The sequence below is a fragment of the Chrysemys picta genome, chromosome 2, assembly GCF_011386835.1.
Source record: "Chrysemys picta bellii isolate R12L10 chromosome 2, ASM1138683v2, whole genome shotgun sequence".
Taxonomy (NCBI): domain Eukaryota; kingdom Metazoa; phylum Chordata; order Testudines; family Emydidae; genus Chrysemys; species Chrysemys picta.
In genome coordinates, this window is record NC_088792.1 from 252473293 (window position 1) to 252489058 (window position 15766).

General features: G+C 41.9%; 1 protein-coding gene across 12 annotated transcripts in view; it reads left to right on the forward strand.

The window, feature by feature from the left end:
- The window catches only part of VPS13B (vacuolar protein sorting 13 homolog B), a 943390-nt gene that overhangs the window by 904544 nt on the left and 23080 nt on the right, over positions 1-15766 (forward strand). For all 12 annotated transcript variants that reach the window (XR_010598024.1, XM_065582180.1, XM_065582178.1 and 9 more), the window contains 2 exons: positions 11190-11308; positions 12069-12892. Coding sequence is in view for 11 of the 12 variants with exons in the window: in XM_065582180.1 (XP_065438252.1) it covers positions 11190-11308; positions 12069-12892 (943 nt within the window). In the remaining variant the exon portion in view is untranslated. The remainder of the gene's footprint in view (positions 1-11189; positions 11309-12068; positions 12893-15766) is intronic.

The window sequence follows — 15766 nt, forward strand, 5'->3', positions numbered from 1 at the left end:
TTTGAAATTGTTTATGTACTATGTTGGTATTTTGTGTCCATACTGTATCTACTCCACTTAATGATCTACCTTAAAAATAAAGAGATGGCTGCAACGATCTTAATTCTGTTTCTCTATAGGAAAATACTAGATGTTGTTGCAGGTGTGTGATAATTTAAGTTTTAAACATAACAGCAACTAGCACAAGTCTGCATGTACTTTACATTATATGCAAAGATATTTGTTGGTTGTTTGGTCCAATGATAGTTTGTACATTGGTGTTGTTGCCTAATTCACTGAGTGGTTATTGATTATTGGTTATTGCTTATATTGATTGTTAAGGACTTCCATTTAATCAGTGATTGAATCTCTAAGTTTGAAACGTTCTAGTCTCTGAATCAGGCACAACAGAATTAAGTTTAGTGTCTGGTTGGGAACCCCAAACGTGCACAATGACAACACTCACATTGAGGGCAAAGCTTTAAATACACCTCTACCTCGATATAACGCTGTCCTCGGGAGCCAAAAAATCTTACCGCGTTATAGGTGAAACCGTGTTATATTGAACTTGCTTTGATCCACCGGAGTGCGCAGCCGCACCCTCCCCCCCCCCGGAGCACTGCTTTCCGCGTTATATCCGAATTCGTTTTATATCAGGTAGCGTTATATCGAGGTAGAGGTGTACTTGTATTAGTATAATTAATAAAAACACAGATGTTCTAAACCAAATGAGAATGTAGCAGTAATGTAAAATTAAGGTGCTGTCCTACACCATACCTTACACATACTTACCCCTTCTTGTGGAAACTTAGTGGTAAGAGACAGGCAGTTATCCATGGCATGCCATACAAGTCTGATGGTCATGATCTCGAGTCCTACATGGTGATTGGGCCTATTATAGGTCTTGGTGACTGCTATGAATATTCATGTTGATGCCCAGCTTTCTTTGTTCATAACCAGCTTCCTCACCATAATAATGTTGTGGTGTCCTTATCCTATAGGTTAGTATATTAATGATCTCAACTTAGCATATACATCATTCATTGCGAAGGCAAGTTTGTGTTTGTACTTTTTTCAGATGTTCCTATCCTAAAATATCCAAAGCTGATATTAGTCCGTATTCCTGTGGTTGCCTGGTACAAAAAAATCTCCTAAGCATGATATTCCCTGTTCCCCAATAACTCAGAGTCACTGTTGAGTAACTTGCTTATGCTAAAGTTCATAGGCGTCAAAGCCTTAAGCTAAATATATTATAGGGTGTAGGCCTGTAGGTTTCTTGCATTAGTGTGATATAAAATATCTTTAAACTAGCTCTGTGGGCTACAGTGATTCCTTCAGAATATCTAAGGCAGGGGTCGGCAACCTACGTTTGGCACGCGAGCCGATTTTGAGTGGCACGCAGCTCCCTGGCGGCCCCCAGCCCCACTCAGCCCCCCCGCCCACTGCTCTCCCCTGCGGGGGCAGGAGGCAGAAGCTTGGTTCTGTGGCAGCCAAGCTTCCCCCCTCCCGCACTTTTTCCCCTAGCGTGGTGCTTTCCTGCCCCTCCTCCTCTCCTTCCCTGGCCAATCAGCTGATGGCCCTAGCGAGGGGGAGGGGAAAGAACAGCAGCGTGCACACAGCACCATAGAGGAGGCAGAGAGAGGTAGGGACGGAGCCTGGGGGAAGGGGGCGGAACAGGGCATATCCCTTCCAGCTCCCTGCCATGAGCCGGTCTGCGCAGGGGGCTGGGAGCACCCCCACGAGCCGAGCACCCCAGCCCTCTGCCCTGACCCCCCCCACACACACACACTCAGCCTTCTGCCCCGCACCCCCCCCACACACACACTCAGCCTTCTGCCCTGAACCCCAACACACACCCAGCCTTCTGCCGTGCACCCCCACAGCCCCATCCCTATGCCCTGAACTCCCCACACACACTCAGCCTTCTGCTCTGCACCCCCATACCCCCAGCCCTCTGCCCTGAACCCCCCCACCCCAACACACACCCAGCCTTCTGCCCTGCACCCCCATACCCCCAGCCCTATGCCCTGAACCCCCCACACCCCAACACACACCCAGCCTTCTGCCCTACAACCCCCCACACACCAGCCTTCTGCCCTGCACCCCCTCCCCCAGCCCTCTGCCCTGACCCCTGAAACATCCACCCCCAGGTCTGGGGTCCCGGCCGGAGGCCCTATTCAGCCCGCTCCCAGCCTAGGTGAACAGAACCCCAGGCTGGTGGTGTAAGATCAGCATTTTAATTTAATTTTAAATGACGCTTCTTAAACGTTTTGAAAACCTTGTTTACTTTACATACAATAGTTTAGATATATAATATAGACTTATAGAAAGAGACCTTCTGAAAACATTAGAATGTATTACTGGCATGCGAAACCTTAAATTAGAGTGAATAAATGAAGACTCAGCCCACCAGTTCTGAAAGGTTGCCTACCCCTGATCTAAGGGCTTATCTGCACAGCAAGGTACTGCACGGCAAGTCAGGGTGTGAATCTACAGTTCAAGATCTCGCCATGCAGAAATGCCCCATGTGCACACTGTTACAGTGCACTGAAAGTCCTGGAGTGCAATTTGGCATTACTACTACTTCAGGGGTGGCCAACCTGTGGCTCCGGAGCCACATGCGGCTTTTCAGAAGTTAATATGCGGCTCTTTGTATAGATACGACTCCGGGGCTGAAGCGACAGGCGCCAACTTTCCAATGTGCCGGGGGTGCTCACTGCTCAACCCCTGACTCTGCCACAGGCCCTTCCCCCATTCCACCCCTTCCCTCCCCTGAGCATGCCGTGCCCTCGCTCCTCTCCCCTCCGAGCCTCCTGCAGGGCATGAAACAGCTGATGGGGAGAGATGTGGAGGCGCTGATCGGCAGGGCTGCTGGTGGGAGGGAGGCACTGGGAGCTGGGGGGAGCTGATGGGGACCTGCTGACATATATTACTATGGCTCTTTGGCAATGTACATTGGTAAATTCTGGTCCTTCTCAGGCTCAAGTTGGCCACCCCTGTACTACTTGAAAGTGTAGCATGGCAAGCCACACTCTGAACTTGCACTGCACTGAAGCAGTGCCCACACAGCTGTAGATTCACACGCAGGCTTTCCGCACTCTAAATTGACATAGACTCATAGACTTTAAGGTCAGAAGGGACCATTATGATCATCTGGTCTGACCCCCTGCATGCTGCAGGCCACAAAACCCTTCCCTGGACTCTGCTGTTGAAGTCCCCAATCCTGTGTTTTAGTGACTTCAATCGGCAGAGACCCTCCTGCTAGTGATCCCTGCCCCATGCTGCGGAGGAAGGCGAAAAACCTCCAGAGGCTCAGCCAATCTACCCTGGAGGAAAATTCCTTCCCGACCCCAAATATGGCGATCAGTAAGACCCCGAGCATGTAGGCAAGAGTCTCTAGCCTGACCCCTGTTGGCCATTATACTATTTACGTACCATTGCTTGGTTTTCCTTGGCTACTATGTTTTACCATTAAACCATTCCCTCCATAAACTTATCTAACTTAATCTTAAAACCAGACAGGTCCGTCGCCATAGCAAAGCCATAACTCTCACAGTTTTATGAGTCTTGTGATATTTGGTGTTCCTATTAAGGGTCAAGTGATTATGTGAAAATCACAGATTTCATTAAAAAAAATACATTTCTAGACCTCGTGGTTATGGGGAAAAGCATGAAAACATGACCAGAGCAAACCCCAAAGGTTCAAAATCCAGAAAGTAAACAAAATGCATTCCAAAAATATATGATGCTTTTAAAAAATCTCATGATTTTTAATCCCATTTCATTATTTTGTGTGGGTCTGACTCAAGATTTTTGAACATTTTGGGTTGGCAATACTGTTCCTTTGACCCACCAGAGCATGCTAGATCTTCAACGGTCATTTAAAAGCTTGGTTGCATCAGGTTTTAGACTTTTTTAAAGTGTGTTAGAGTCCTAATGGGAGGGTTACATTGATTGTTTCCTCCATCATACAGCCCTTATAGATATGGATGCTCCAAAGCTGAGGGAAAGAACCTTATTTAAACTCCCTTGCTATCTCTGTTTGGAGCCCAAAGAAGTCCTGCTTTACATCCTGTTTTGAAAGAACAATCATTCAAAATTCTTACAGATAACACCTCAGTGATATGCTATATAAATTATCAGGAAAGGAGTCTGTATTCTCTGATGAAAAGAAGCAATTTACGTGGGAGACTGGGAGGAAGTAAGTTTTTACTGGAGAATCTTTCCATCAGCTATTAATCTGAAGGACATGAACTGCAGAGTAGCTTGAACAGTTTCATTTACTATCCCCACAAATAATTTGTTATATGAAGAACATTTGTCCCACTTTTGACATGTAGGCACTTCCTGAATCCAGCTGAAAAGTTATTGCATTGCAAAGATGCAGAAATTCTAAGTGGCAGGTACTTTTAAAACATTCTAATTAAGATTTCTTGTCTATCCATTCAAGTGTCATTAGGAAGTTTCATCTTAAGGCAGCAATGAATCTGAAAACCTCATCGACTATCTATGCTTAGAACCTTTCCATCATCACTTAACTCTGTCTCACAAATAGGATCAAGCAGGTATACTGCCAGGTGATCTGGATATTGTATCAGTGGCCTAGATATTGAATTTCTAGGGTATACAAATAGTGATTTTTCTTTCAAGAGGCCTTGCAGTTCTCTTAAAAGAGAACACTTTTATACTAGAAAAATACTAGTATCTGAAATAAGTGATGAGTATGCTATTCAACAGCTAGGCACGTTCCTTTTGCGTACCACCCAAGTTTGGACCCTGAAGTTTCTGAGATTTACAGGGTCACAGATCATTTCCTTTCTTTATGGCCAATCAAGTACAAAGTACAAACAGGCAAAATCTATTCCTCTAGAAAGAAAGTGCTTTACTAATTTACTAAAAGAATTAGTCACATCTAGTATCCATTACACTGGTCTACAATTTTTGAGAAGTCATCTGCTTCAGAGATAAAATGTGCTATTTATTATGTATTTTGATGTGCTGAATTCAAATATGACAATTAAAACAACTGATTGGCTACTGTTTCTAAGATATTTAAGTTTTTACATTTTATGTTTATGGATATTGTGTAGATAGTAGAGTTTTAATCATAAATTGTAAACCTAGGTCTTTTCATGTGTTTATGGTTGCTTTACATGATAATATTTCACCTGTCCTGTTTATGTAACACTTTAAAAATCAGCAAAAGGGTTCTATAAATAAAATTTATTATGAAACAAAAGGCAAAAAACTATTATGTACATAGTTTAGTCCTATTCAGTGTCTACTCGGTGCTTCTTGGCTTGTCTCTTGTATTCATTAAATGGAGCATCTCTTGTCACTGTCCAGCAATAGTCTGCAAGCATTGATGGGCTCCATTTGCCCTGATAGCGTTTCTCCATTGTTGCAATGTCCTGGTGAAATCGCTCGCCGTGCTCGTCGCTCACTGCTCCGCAGTTCGGTGGAAAAAAATCTAGATGAGTGCAAAAAATGTATCTTATTGACATGTTGCAACCAAGGCTTTTGTATGCCTCGAGGAGGTTTTCCACCAACAACCTGTAGTTGTCTGCCTTGTTGTTTCCGAGAAAATGTATTGCCACTAACTGGAAGGCTTTCCATGCCGTCTTTTCCTTGGCACGCAGTGCATAGTCAAATGCATCGTCTCAAAGAAGTTCACGAATCTGAGGACCAACAAAGACACCTTCCTTTATCTTAGCTTCACTTAACCTTGGACATTTTCCAGGGAGGTACTTGAAAGCTGCTTGTGTTTTGTCAATGGCCTTGACAAAGTTCTTCATCAGCCCCAGCTTGATGTATAAGGGTGGTAACAAAATCTTCCTTGATTCAACAAATGGTGGATGCTGAACACTTTTCCTCCCAGGCTCCAATGACTGTTGGAGTGGCCAATCTTTCTTGATGTAGTGGGAATCTCTTGCACGACTATCCCATTCGCAGAGAAAACAGCAGTACTTTGTGTATCCAGTCTGCAGACCAAGCAAGAGAGCAACAACCTTCAAATCACCACAAAGCTGCCACTGATGTTGGTCATAGTTTATGCACCTCAAAAGTTGTTTCGTGTTGTCATAGGTTTCCTTCATATGGACTGCATGACCAACTGGAATTGATGGCAAAACATTGCCATTATGCAGTAAAATAGCTTTAAGACTCATCTTCGATGAATCAATGAACAGTCTCCACTCATCTGGATCGTGAATGATGTTGAGGGCTGCCATCACACCATCGATGTTGTTGCAGGCTACAAGATCACCTTCCATGAAAAAGAATGGGACAAGATCCTTTTGACGGTCACGGAACATGGAAACCCTAACATCACCTGCCAGGAGATTCCACTGCTGTAGTCTGGAGCCCAACAGCTCTGCCTTACTCTTGGGTAGTTCCAATCCCTGACAAGGTAATTCAGTTCACCTTGTGTTATGAGGTGTGGTTCAGAGGAAGAGGATGGGAGAAAATGTGGGTCCTGTGACATTGATGGTTCAGGACCAGAAGTTTCATCCTCTTCCTCTTCCTCATCTGACTCAAGTGAGAGTGATTCTGGTGCATCAGGAACCGGTAGTTCTTCTCCGTGGGGTACTGGGCGTATAGCTGATGGAATGTTTGGATACTGCACAGTCCACTTTTTCTTCTTTGACACACCTTTCCCAACTGTAGGCACCATGCAAAAGTAACAATTGCTGGTATGATCTGTTGGCTCTCTCCAAATCATTGGCACTGCAAAAGGCATAGATTTCCTTTTCCTGTTCAACCACTGGCGAAGATTTGTTGCACAAGTGTTGCAGCATATGTGTGCCCCACCTCTTGTCCTGATCTCCAATTTTGCAGCCAAAATAAAGGTGATAGGCTTTCTTAACCATAGTGGTTATACTGCGCTTTTGTGATGCAAAAGTCACTTCACCACAAACATAGCAGAAGTTATCTGCACTGTTCACACAAGTACGAGGCATCTCTGCTCACTTTGGCTAAACAGAAATGTGTCCCTTTGCAAAATCAAACACTGACAAATAAGAGAGCACGACACTGTATGATTTCTAGAGCTGATATAGGGCAATTTGTTCAGCAGAGTGATGTAAGCTTTGTTATGATTGCATCATCCATGACTTCTAGGAATAACATGATGCAATTCATATCATGTATGATGCAATCCCAGCTTCAGATTGCATTATTCATTGTTTTGCCTAAAAAGCAAGTACTGTCCAAACCCAGTCATAGATTTATTCATAGATCCAGTCAAAGATGTATTTTAGTCATTTCTGGTTTAAATTGAGATCCCTTCCCTTTATAACTCACTTATCCTCCACCATTCCCAAGTCAAGGGTCGTATATACTGACCCAATAGCATATCTTGAAAACTAGAGCCAATCAACAATTTTAAGCATCATTTTCGTTCTCAGTGACCCAGAATTAGTAAAGTTTGACTACATTTATTTCAGAAGCATTTTGGCTGTAGAGCAGTGTTATCAGAGCCAGCTGAGACTGGAATTAAAAGGACACTTAATTGAGATGTATAGAATACTGAAGGTATAGTGAAAACTTTGGTTGAAAGTGAAAGGCTGTACGTTTAAAGCTGCTAAATGGCAATACTTTTTTATGTAATATACAGTAAACCTGTGAATTCATTGCCTCAGAAAATCTTTAAAACAAATAATTTAGCAAGGTATTTTAATGCATTTGACAATTGTATGATCATAAATAACATTTGTAAGCTAAGATAATGGTAGAAGAAATTAATATTCATGCTTCCAGGCATAAACTAATCATGTCTGGGGCTTGAAAAGAAGCCCATCCCTCACAGTTAGTGAGCTGGGGCATTCTACGGTTATACACTTTCCTCGGACACAGCAAGAGTTGATTACAGCTAGAGGCACAATACTGGAGTAGATAGACTAACAGTATGATCTGATTTGGCACAATAACTACTGTAACTGTGGGACCTAAACTTACTCCAGGGGCAACTAATGATGAAAATACCATGACAGTGATTTAAATGTATACATAGTACCTTTCATCCAGGAGAATCCAGAAGTGCTTTATAAATGTTACAAACTATGGGCTAGATTGTGGATTTTAAAGCCAAAGGGTGCTTAAGAGGCAATACAGGGGCAGAGAGATTGTCAGTAGGGAAGCCACTTCTATAAGTGGGATTCTCCCCCTCCCTCCCTCCAGTTTAGGTCCATCAGCTGATGTGGCGGGGCGAGCACCACCCTTTTCAAGTTGTAGGGCATCATGGACTTGCGCACAAGGAACTGGTAAAGTATTTATTATTCTCTTCCTGCGCTCTTTCACAGCCGTGAAGAATGGCCAGAATCTGTCCTTACATGTGGGAATAATTTCACCCAAAACAGAGATGCAATCGCAACAGAAATGTGGCCAAAAAAAGTGCATAACACTACACACGAGTTTAGGACAGGTGGCTAAGAATACTGTATCCAACTGAAAGGATGGGGGAATTTTAGGTTAGTAGAATGTACAGTGATCCCTGAGTTAAAATTAGACTATGACACAAGGCTAACACTCCTATTCTTGCAAAATGTGCCATAGGATTTTAATGTCTATTTTAAATGGTCAAGACTTCAGTTTTACATCCCATTTAAAAAAACACCACCTCTAGCATAGATACTCTGTTCAGATACCACTGTGATGCATTTGGATAAATGGATAGCAGAACCATGATACAGTGGTTGGGCATTGGTTCAGAACTCAGAATGAAGAGCACCATCTATTGAATCACCAACACAGCATTACTCCCTTCAGCGCTTACTTTCACCTTAGAGCTCTCTCATCCAACAGCTGACCATAGCTCATGTCATGAGTTGAGATCACAGTCTGAGGCTGTGTGGCTGCAAATAATGTCCATTCATTATAGTTCTGCTATTGTTCAATTTTTTGTTCCATAAAAAACAATTTTTGTACTTGTAATGTGGAAAACATAAAACAAATTACAGCTATAATAACATCAAACTATTATCATTCTTATCTTGAATCCAACAATCACACATAAAATTGGATTCCTTATGAACTACTGGATTTTATTTAATATTCTCACAGTTGGTTTGTCAACAATCAAGTCATCTCATCATCAGAACTGGATACTGAGTTTCCTGTGTTTGTTTCTTAGTTTTGCCTAGCCAATTCTCTGTATTTGTATTTCTTTCCTTTGTACCTTACCTAGAGTTTTGAAGAACAGAAGAATCTCTTCTGTGTTCCCATCAGTAAATGTCCTTGTTTATGCAGAGCAGTTTTCTGCATTTGGCTTACCCTATAGATCTTAAGTTTGGAAGCTTGTTTCGCCATGTGTTATATAGCTCTCTTATTTCAAGCTACCAACACGATTTTTCCTTTTTCCTTCGAAGTAATTCTTTTAATATGGCATTGTGGAATTTCATGTTATTATTTTTCAATGAGTAGCCATTATCTTCAAATTAGGCTTTCAATTTGAAACAGGTGTAAATGATAGGCCATGGAATTAAAATTTAGTAAACAATTCTGTTGGCGATGTACAAGAGGGTATAGAATGCAGCTTGCTGTCTCTTCTGCAGGGCTAACCAAGTTTGTGGAGTTTTTTCCAAACCTGAAAAACATACTCTTTTTTTCTGGAACAACATGAAAATCTGTGAAGGTTTCATGAAATGAAGTACAAAACACATGCTATATATGAGTCACTTCATGAGCACATTTACTTCTCAAGCACACATTGCAAATCTGTAAGCAACACAATCATCAAATCCTCAGGCTACTGACTAGTTAGGCCTTCCATACTTTTGTAGCTGTCCTTAGATACTGAGATGCTTTTACCACTTCTTTGTTGCTTAGGACATTTAAGTGAATGAAAGTCAGACACTGAAATGGTTTTTAAGGGGGCAAGCTGCAACTTTATTGACTTAACACCAGGGCCGGCTCTAACTTTTTTGCCGCCCCAAGGAAAAGAAAAAAAAAGCGTTGGCCTGCCGTAACAACCCCCCCAGCGCCGCGCTGCCCAGCCCCACTGAACCCCCCCAGCGCTGCGCCACTGAAACACCTCCCCGAGCGCTGCACCGCAGAAACACACACTCCCAGCGCCGCCGAAACACCCCCCCCCCGAGTGCTGCACTGCCCCTCCGAAACACCACCCCCAGCGCTGCACCGCCAAAACACTCCCCCCCCCCCAACGCCGCGCCACGCCGCCAAAACAAAACAACCCCCCCACCCCACCCCGAACGCCACCCGGCCGAAATAAAAACAACAACAAAAAAAACCCTCAAGCGCCGTCCCGCCAAACCAAAAAAAAAACCCCGAGCGCCCCCAGCCACCCCAAGATTGGCTGCCCTTTACAAGGTGCAGCCCCAAGCACTTGCTTGGTCGGCTGGTGCCTGGAGCCGGCTCTGCTTAACATTACGGCCACCCATCTCACATACAGGCATTTAACTGGGTCTGGTGCAGGGTTACATGGCTGCCATCATATAACTAATAACTCAGGGTAGACCCTTAATCCCTACGGCACAGCTCACTTCTGAATCCTTTAGCCTTCCCTTGCTGGGAGGAGTTGAGAGTACCAAAGGGGACCTCGGTATTTGAAGACTTCAGGCCCCCATACAGGCACAACATCCACCAGCTAAAATCTTAGGTCCCATTTATCTCTAGGAGGAACTGGCCCTTTTAGCCTTTGTCCACACTGGACACCAGCTGCAAGTTTTGACAACTGCACATTCCTATATTTTCTTTTAAAATTATGTTTCTAAATCCTAGTATTGGTTACCCCAGCTTAGTTCTGATTTTTGGAAGGCGTTTTGAAGAACTCCAGGGAGATTCTTTGCTCGGTGATCCGAAATCAAAGAGTTTGAAAGTCATTCGTTATTTTTTTTAGCATTTAAACTGTTTTTTTCCTCCCACATCCAGGTTAGACTCTAGGAAGCTCCACCCTTTTAAAATGTATTTATCAGTTCTTGGAAGTAAAGGATGAGGAGCTAATTTTCTCTCTCATTTATTATATTCTTCTCTATTAACATTACAGATGGAATATTTAAGAATCTGGATTTAATCTTATTTTTTTTCTTTTGAAAGCAAATTGTTTCTGCCTCTCAACAGAAAGTATGATTTGAGATGAAAAATTGCAGCTAGAAAGTGGTAATAGCATTGAATCAAATTGTACTAGAGTAAAATCAGCAATTTCAGTAGAATTTTATATATGTCTAATTAGTTTTTTAAATGTTCTTTTCTAGATTGTGTTCTTAACTGGTTTTGGATATGTTTATGTGGACATTGCTCATTGCTGTGGTACAATAATAATAACTTTGGCACCAGAAGGAAGACCAGGACCTGTCCAGATCAACCTGAACAGGTATATAAAGCACATGGAAGATCATAAAAAACGTTGGTAAATTTAAAAACTTATCCAGGAAAGTCATTAAGCCCTCTAAGTGTGAAGTGACTTATGAAATCTGGCATAACTGTTTGTTTTGTCTAATCCCACTGCATACTCAGTGGCATAAGTTTAGACCACATATTATGTTTTGTATATCACAGTAAAACATGACAATCTAACATCTGAGGTCATGTCACTCTAGGGTAAACACTCAATGTCTGGTATAATAAACAGTGCTGAGCTGTTCATTTTAAAGAATTAAAAATAGTTTCCATTGTAATTTTGAGTGTATTCACAAGTTTAAAGTTTATGTGGCCAGTTTCTGCGGTCCTTACTCGTGCAAAATTCCCACTGAAATTGGTGGGAGTTTTCTTCAGTAAGGGCTGCAGGAATGGCCCTATACACAGTAGTTAACTATGCACTCCATCATCTTTATAACACTCTTCCTTAGAAGACTCTCTCCCACTGTTAGAGCATTGCTAAAACTTGGCTCTCAAATCCATTCAACTCTAATTTATAACATCACCTATTTATAACACTCAGAATTCTCGGCTTCCAGAGATGATGTTACAACGAGAGAGGAATGTGTGTTTGCAGAGGTTTTTATTTGAGCTATAATTAAGGATTAATCCCTGAGAAATTGATCATCCAGCAGCACTAGTTTTTTTGGAAAAACAAGATGCCAGGTCAAATCAAGTAAAATTACAAACTCATGTTTTCCTTTCCTCCTATCTAGAACTCAGGAGCAGACCGTTATATTTAAAATGTTCATCAGCCAGGCAAGCCTTGCAGTGTTTGATGAAATCACAAATCATAAAATGTCATCTGAACTTCTGCGGCTTACAGTGGACAACATTTTCCTTAACATGGCACCAGTAGCCAGCTACTTGAGATCCCTATCTCATGAATTCCAGGGAGAGACCTCTGAAGGTCTTCTTCAGTTTTATAGTCTCCAAATATATTGTGGAGACTTGCAACTGGACAACCAGCTGTATAATAAATCCAGTTTCCATTTTGCAGTCCTGCTGTGCCAGGGAGAGAAAAATGAAACCATGCAGTGGTCCAAAGTGAACAACCTCATTTTATCCAACAAAGATTTGGAAGAATATAAGGAAAACTGTTTCATAAAACTCTGCATCACTTTATCAGAGGAACAGAATTTCTTGTTTTGCGTTAATGACCTCAACTTCGAACTGAAACCAGCGAGGCTGTATGTGGAAGACACATTTGTTTATTACATTAAGACCTTATTTGATACATATCTTCCAGACAGCAAAGTGATTGGTCATTGCATGAAAACCTCAACTATTACCCAGATACTGCCTGAACAAGTGAGACAGCATGCTAAAGCTTTAGTTGACCCAGTGAAGTTGAGGAAGTTAGCAATACAACCAGTTAACCTCTTGGTCAGTATCCATGCTTCACTAAAGCTGTATATAGCTTCAGATCACACCCCTCTCTCCTTCTCTGTGTTTGAAAGAGGACCCATCTACACCACTGCCAGACAGCTGATCCATGCCTTGGCCATGCATTATGCTGCAGGGGCACTGTTCAGAGCAGGTCAGTGTTTTTTCCTTACGCTTAGAATTGTAACATTTTCATTATGTACCAGTATCCAGTAATTCTCTCACAAGCTACTTACTACAGTCAGATCTGTTGTTTTGTGCTTTAGATGGTCTTGCAAAATGACTATAATAATCTAAGAAACATTTGATATTCTGCAATATGATGGGGGGGTCAAATAAAATGGTGGGGCTGAAATTGATGTACGTTTAAAGCTGTGGTGAATGTTAGTTGGCTACCTGAAGACTTTTCCAAAGCCCTGTAAAAACTATTGTAATGTATTCTATCCGTTTTGGTTTTTGTCATCTCATATTATAAATACAATCAGAATCAAAACACGAATTCCTAACATGAACTCACAAAAAATAATTTATTTAATCAAATTATTCAATAAGTTGCTATGCATTCAAAGCAAATTATACCACTGTATGTTGTTTTCTTGTTAAACCTTTTGGCTGCACTTTATGATTAGGAATCTGTCTTTCTTCATAGAGCCTTCATGCTAAATTGGCACACAGATGTTTATTGTCCTTTGATCCATGAAGTATGTAGTTTGCTGTACTGTCTTTTTCCCATACAGAATCAATAGTGAGCAATTAGCCTCTTAGATTAATGGATGCATTCTTAAAATTCTGTCGCCCATAAATTCATAATAGTGTCTCAGTCTCTTCTACGCCTTAATAGGCATGGGAATTTGTATATGATCACACACAGTTAATGTAGAACTTATTGCAACATGTATTTATTTTCCTAAAAAAAGAACAGGAGTACTTGTGGCACCTTAGAGACTAACAAATTTATTAGAGCATAAGCTTTCGTGGACTACAGCCCACATCTGAAGAAGTGGGCTGTAGTCCACGAAAGCTTATGCTCTAATAAATTTGTTAGTCTCTAAGGTGCCACAAGTACTCCTGTTCTTTTTGCGGATACAGACTAACACGGCTGCTACTCTGAAACCTGTCATTTATTTTCCTAAGTATCTTAGAGTCAGATTTTCTAAAATCTTATTTTTTCCACTTTTGCTACATGCACAAAATGTGTACACAATTATGTACCACATTTTCATGCACAATTACCATGATTGTGCATGTGTATCAGGTATTTATAGATGAATATAGTCAATGAGATGCCTAACTGGCCTTTCCCATGTGCAAATATCTGATTTGCAGAGCTGATCATGCCATAATGGTGCACTTGCGTGCAAACATTTTTTAAAATCAGGCCCCTATAGTACTAAAGGAGAGATTTAACTTCCTGCTAATTAAGAGCCAAATTGCAGTCCAACTAATGCAGTGGAACAAGATGCCCATTACCTCCATGCACCAGCTATCCATATCACAGGTAGCAGTGTGGTAGGGGAAGCTTATGGATTGGAATGGTCACCTTTTGGATTTGGAGTTAGCCATCTCACATCCTCCAAATAATTAACAGGAAATGACAACTTTTGTGGCTTGGGCAGTGTTTGAAGGGGAACGCTGTTTAAAAATGTTGTTTAACACTGTCACATTACATTAGCAAAAGTCATGTGGAAATTTTGAATTTTATTAGGCAAAATTAATCCCAATAGGTTGCCTATTAAGAGAACATGGTGGATCTTTGCTAAGACATTGTAGTAATAGTTATTTCTTGTTAGTAGATATAAATTCTAAGTGCCTTCTGACGTGTAGTGGAATAAGGCTTATGAAACATTGTGCAATTTTAATATAGAATTTGTGAATTTGGTGGATCCTGCTCAGTTCCTCGTTTCTCTCCATATACACACACTGCCTCCCACACTTGAGTTCCATTGAGAGCCCATCAGCTTCACTCCAGTGTATGGGCCAGAAAGGGTCGCTCATGATGCAAAATACCTCTATTTCCCTCTCTCCCTCTCTCACTCCAAGGTGAGCTTGCTGCCTTCCAGCCTTGCCAGAACCAACAGCTCATTATTCAAAGCCAAACTGTAGTGCACAGTCACTGGAATGCCAGGTTGTCCCAGAACTTTGTATTTAAACAGTTTCAGCCCTGCCTATCCGTAATAGTTGAAAAAGCTGATTGGCAGTGTGTGAGCAGAGTTCAGGCAAGTTCAGTACCCCACACCTCGGACTGGCAGGGTCTGTCAATTTGGTGGAGAGGCTACAGGTTCTACCCTCTGTGGGATGGACCATCTTAGGTCATTCACAAGCAATCTGTGGTCAGTGATCAGATCAGCACTGATCATTTCTCGGGGATCTGCATCCATTCTTCCTCACCAGGAGAACCATTGTTTTGATGATGGGGTCTTTGAGGGAGAAGCAGCTCCTGGAAGGACTCCATTTCCTAAAACATCTGCAAAAACCTGAAATGTACAAATATGGTAGATGTAAATGGTCAATGCAACATTATTGATCAGAAAGGATCCTGAGCAGATGGAGCATTCATTCCATCTGTACACCACTGCCAGCCTCATCCTGTTTTCCATCACTTTATACAGCGGCAAATACTTTTTAATAGAAAGATTACATTGAAGCGAGATAGCAAGCCCATGCTGGAGCACAGGGTTCCCCTGGGCTCCCAACAAGAGAGGGCTGCCAATGGGACACACCTCTGTAGGGCAGCAATTGCAGGACTTTTGCCAACGTCCGAAGGTTTTCATTGCAGATCTTCTCCTGGAGTTGCCAGTTGACAGTACTTGGGGTTTTTTTTTGGTTTTTCTATCCATCCCAGCCTCTCCCTCAGGTCCACTATGATCCCTGCTTTTTGTCTTTAGTGTACTGTACCTCTCAACTGACAAAGCTGAAGTGGGGGACAGATTCTACAAGAATAATAGATTTTCCAGGAGCTTAAAATGATAGCACGAGATTAATTTCTTTCACATGAGTAACATTTTCTCTCTGCTCAGTTTCATGATTC